The sequence below is a fragment of the Colletes gigas genome, unplaced genomic scaffold (assembly GCF_013123115.1).
Source record: "Colletes gigas isolate AHSC1104 unplaced genomic scaffold, ASM1312311v1 Colletes_gigas_Sc00009, whole genome shotgun sequence".
Taxonomy (NCBI): domain Eukaryota; kingdom Metazoa; phylum Arthropoda; class Insecta; order Hymenoptera; family Colletidae; genus Colletes; species Colletes gigas.
In genome coordinates, this window is record NW_025106638.1 from 7,293,571 (window position 1) to 7,298,609 (window position 5,039).

Sequence of the window (5,039 nt, forward strand, 5' to 3'; positions counted from 1 at the left end):
CCTAACTCTAGCAAAAGACTGAAAATTGGTATCCAAAATATATAATTTGTATTAACAGAGAACTGGATCATTTCGTTTCCCAAGAGACCACAAGATTTTTAGAGAGATTTTCCATATGAATCGGATTTTTAAGAAAAGATCCAGGTACGTGGGAAGATGATGGTTACAAATATGGGTGAAACATTGTTCGGCAGGTAAAAGTTGTCAATGACACTGCTAAACGTGGAGTTAAACTTATGGAAGAGTACAATCAATTATTTTTAAAAAATGAGGAAGAAAAGCAATATATGTATATCTATACTATTATATGTATAACCTTTTCCAAGCGACACATACCTACAATAAAGTTACACCTTGGAAGCACAGAACTGAAACAAGTTAATTCAATCAAGATTTTAGGTATGACATTTGATGATAAACTAACCTGGAATGCCCATATATCCAATCTAAAAAGGGAATGTAACAACCGTCTAAACATTTTAAAAACACTAGCAGCCAATACATGGGGAGCAGACATGAAGGTTCTATTAAACACGTACATAACTACCAACAGAAGCAAATTAGACTACGGATCTATTATTTATGGCTCAGGAAAGGAATCTACACTAAAAAAACTGGATCCTATACATAACACCGCCCTGAGAATAATAACTGGAGCCTTTAGAACTAGTCCCATACTAAGCATTTTAAAAGAAGCAAACGAACCTCCGCTCAAACACAGAAGAAAACTCCTCTGCATTATACAAGCGATAAAAATATCTACTACCCCAAATAAATCCTCCTTTAAAAATACCTTTTCAGACCGCTACATCACAAAATACAATAATAAAAAACTGACTCCCAAACCTTTTTATTATAGAGTCCACAAACTTGAAGAGGAACTCAATATAACATTTTTCCCTACTATTCCACGAAGAAAAACCGGAATACCACCATGGGTCATGCACCCCATCGAAGTAAACATAGACTTAACAGTATACAAAAAATCTGACACCAATCCTGTAATATTTCGTAACCTAACCATTGAAACTATAGATCGCTACAGAAACTATATCCATATCTATACTGACGGATCAAAAACTGAAACCGGCACGGGATACGCAGTAATCACCCCGGAATCCTCACTTTCAACCAAATTAGCACCATATACATCAATTTTTACGGCTGAAGCAACTGCCATCAACCATGCTATAAAAATCTCTTACATAAACTCTTATACACACACTATTATTTTCACTGATTCAATGAGCACTTTAGAGGCACTAAGCAGCATACCATCGGATAATGGCATCCTCCTCCAAATTCAGGAAACAAACCATGAAATCACAGAAAAGGGCCACAAAATAATACTCGCATGGATACCGGGACACGTAGGCATTCCAGGAAATGAAAAAGCCGACCAGATAGCAAAACAAGTAGCCAACTCACCAACTAGCTACCAAAATATTCCCACCCAAGAAGATTTAATTAAAGATATCAGAAATAAGTTAAAATGCCAGTGGGAATCTGAGTGGAGAAACACAGCTCCACCACACATCAAAAACATAGATGACGCCTTTTTTACAGAAAACACAGCAACTATTTTAACTAGAAAAGAGCAAACTGCTATAACCCGAATAAGAATTGGACACTCCAAAATCTCCCACTCATACATATTATCAAAGGAACCCATCCCAATATGCGAACACTGCAACACAACAATTACAACGGACCACCTAATCCTTGACTGCCAAAAATACAATATTCTTCGCCGTAAACACAAGCTGGAACCTCAACTTAAAGAAAACCTCACCAACAGAAAGCTACACAACCTACTGGGATTCATCAAAGAAGCAAAATTAATTGACAAAATATAAGGAAAAACCCACCCGACCGACGCAGCTAATAACCTCGCAGTGGATGCGGCGTAAATAAACCATCAAATAAAATTTCCTAATGTGACAAAATATAATTTAATGAAAGATATATAACTCACATTGAATAGAATTTACTAAAAACATATTTTAACACAAATTAAGAAACTATAATCTTGATATACATGTAAGTTATTTCACTGAAAAGTAGTATTTATTTTGCAAAAATATGAAGTCGAAGATGTAAAAACGGAATCACTTAAATATCTTCGTTATTTATAAACACGTAAAAAGATGTTATAGGTAAGGCTTGCACTATTTAATGTAGTAAACAAAATGCGAAAAAGTATATTTTTCCCCCGCAATAAATTTTTGAAATTTTAGAATCACGACTTATAAAAAACTGAAAATTCTAAATTTTGTTTCTATATCCTTATAAAGTGTAAAAAGACGAATTCAAAGAGGTACTAAAATGTATGATAGCTATACACTTTAATGGAGAAAAACGAGTTACAAAAATACTAAATTTTTAACTGCGATGTGCCACGTTTCCCCGTTGTCTGATCAATTTCAGAGTTTGCATAGGTGATTTTTTCAGTCAGTGTCACAGTTTCAGGAGGTGTCACGAAAAAAATTTTTCATCATGTACAACTAAGGTCCACCCTAATGTAGGAGAGACCGGGAGTAAGTTGTTCCGTCGGTTATATCTTTAAGATGAAAAAAGATAGTGTTGTGCTTACAATTATTTTGGAAACATAAACTGATCGCGACACATTGTCAAACATTTTAATAGCGTCCGTGACAGCGAATTGTGTAGTTTTAGACAAGACGTAGTCACGTAAGTGACGGTAGTAAGTACGGTAAGTAAATATTTCGGAGTCGTTATTTTTTTGTCGTATTCAATTATTTAATGTCAATATCGTTTATTGTTCTGCCGTTATAAATCAAATAACATTTAAGAATACCTTGTAATAGAAATTAGAACATTTGAACATATAAACACAATATTTGTAAATATTGCCACATATGTAAATTGGAGCTAGTTGTTTCGACGACTCGGGGAATGATGTCACCGTAATAACTTTATTGAAGTCGATGGTAGATCGAGAGCGCCACGTAGTCGATCGGTGAGGGCGCCACCATAATGCAAGCGGATGCGCCACCTTGATTAGTTAGTATACGTCTTGCGACACGTGAGAGAAGATGTATCGAAATACAATTTTCTTATAAAAAGGTTATCTCGTGCAAAGTATTTCTTCTTACCCTGTTCAACTCCTGCCACGTACCTCATCAACAAACTTACCCCAAATGTATCTTTTACAAATGTAAAAATAATTCCTTCAGCATGCAACATATATGTAATCAGAAAACGAAAAGAGGCACTATCTTCATCGAAATCATGTCTAAGATAGCTGAATAGGTTTAAGTAAAGTTGTTATTGATTTATCATTATATTAGATTATTGTTTTTATTTTATTACATTAATATTTATGCCAAAGACAAAATAGCTTTTCCTTTTAAAAATATATACATATTTGTATTAATCCGAAGTTAAATTGTGTTTTACTTCATCAGAGAATGAAATATCTCATTAGAAAGAGAGGGGTAACAACTTACTGCTTCGACTAACCACAAAAAAAACGAGTTTCTACAAAAAACTTATTGCAGCATATTTAAGCTGAAAATCTTAAAATAGAATAAATTTAATTATCTCCCCTACAGGGTTGTTATTATTAAAACTGTTATCCGATATTTGAAGAAACTGTTTTAATTTCGCAGCCATTAGCTCGGTGTTACGTGCGAAGAAGAACTTTTTTATCGTGGGTAACACCGATTACCAGGTCTCACCACGAGGAGGTTGCTGCGACTGGAGACCGGAAAGGAGATAGATGAAATCCAAGTTCCATCGATCTCCCTTTCACATTCTTAGATTACTAAACTTAGGAGATAGAAGGAATCCAAGTTTCTTCGATCTCCTCGTTTAGTTCTGCCAAGCAATTATTTGATCAAAGAAAACGAGGCTAAATTGGGAAATACGCGGCGCGACGCGATGCTGTACCGTGCAGCGGATCTTGGGATCGAGTCGATTGCCCTTAATAACTCGATTTCTATAGTAAAACGGATGCCGCGCCCCTAAATCTGGTCTCCATTTCTCCAACTTAGGATGTCTGACAAAGAGGGTGCACTTGAGACAAGGACTTTCGCTCGGAAAACGAACAACTATTTTCCCTGAATTGAGTTACCAAGAGAAGGCGATTAGAACTTTCGGGCCAACTACACGACCGATCACATGTTTCATTCAGTGAAACAGCGGTGACCGAAGCAAGGAACGATAAAGCGAGTTAAAAAGAAGCTATTTTCATTATAATTGCTTGGCAGAACACAGACATTCGTACACTATAACCTTAATTCTAACTTAATTCAATATTAACTACGTAGTACAAACATCCCACGAGCGGATGACGATGTCTTCTGTGATGTCCTCGCGATAAATTCGAAAGTAAGCCTGCACCTAAACTGAGATTTAATTTAGAAACATAGATAAATAAAAGTTCAAATAAATCAAACAGTATTAAATAAAATATCACATTACGAGTCTTCTAATATTACACATAATGAAAATGTCACAAGAATTTCGGACATAACGAGAAAATAGAAATAAGAGTAAAATAGCAAACGATTACAGAAATTATCTATCACCTAGCTAAAGAACCATCAAAACGAGACGAACAGAAACGAAAATTGAACAGAATTGAAGAAACTGTTAGAAATTTTCTTCGATCGATGTAATACATAAATTGAAATCTATCTTAGAAACATAATATTCATTTCGTACAATTATAGAAGTAAGTGAAAAACTAGAAATCAAGAACAATTAAATAGAACAACGTATTATAAGTTATCAACTTTTGGTAATATAATTCAGCTAAGGGAATATAAAAATTACTGAAATAATGCTAATTATTACAATATACGATGAAATTGAAACAAAATTAATCAGAATAAAATATTCTATGCCAATGTATTTATCAGAAAACTTCTAGAATCTCGCATAAGAAGAAATAAATAGAAATAACAAATTTAATGATTAAATAAAATACGATGGTACAAACGAGGCAAATTGTTAAACTTTGAATCAAAACACGGTAATCAAAGAGGCAAGTAACTATGAGTATACAAGGTGTC

The 5,039-nt window shown here is 34.3% G+C and overlaps 1 protein-coding gene across 1 annotated transcript; it reads left to right on the forward strand.

The window, feature by feature from the left end:
• Positions 1-515: 515 nt before the first annotated feature.
• Positions 516-1,856, forward strand: LOC122397459. The gene has a single exon (XM_043396609.1). The coding sequence runs from the start codon at positions 516-518 to the stop codon at positions 1,854-1,856; it is 1,341 nt and encodes a 446-aa protein (XP_043252544.1).
• Positions 1,857-5,039: the final 3,183 nt, after the last annotated feature.

What these genes read in the sequence shown, in the direction of transcription:
- LOC122397459 (XM_043396609.1), top strand. Translation starts at nt 516, where the DNA reads ATGAAGGTTCTATTAAACACGTACATAACTACCAACAGAAGCAAATTA.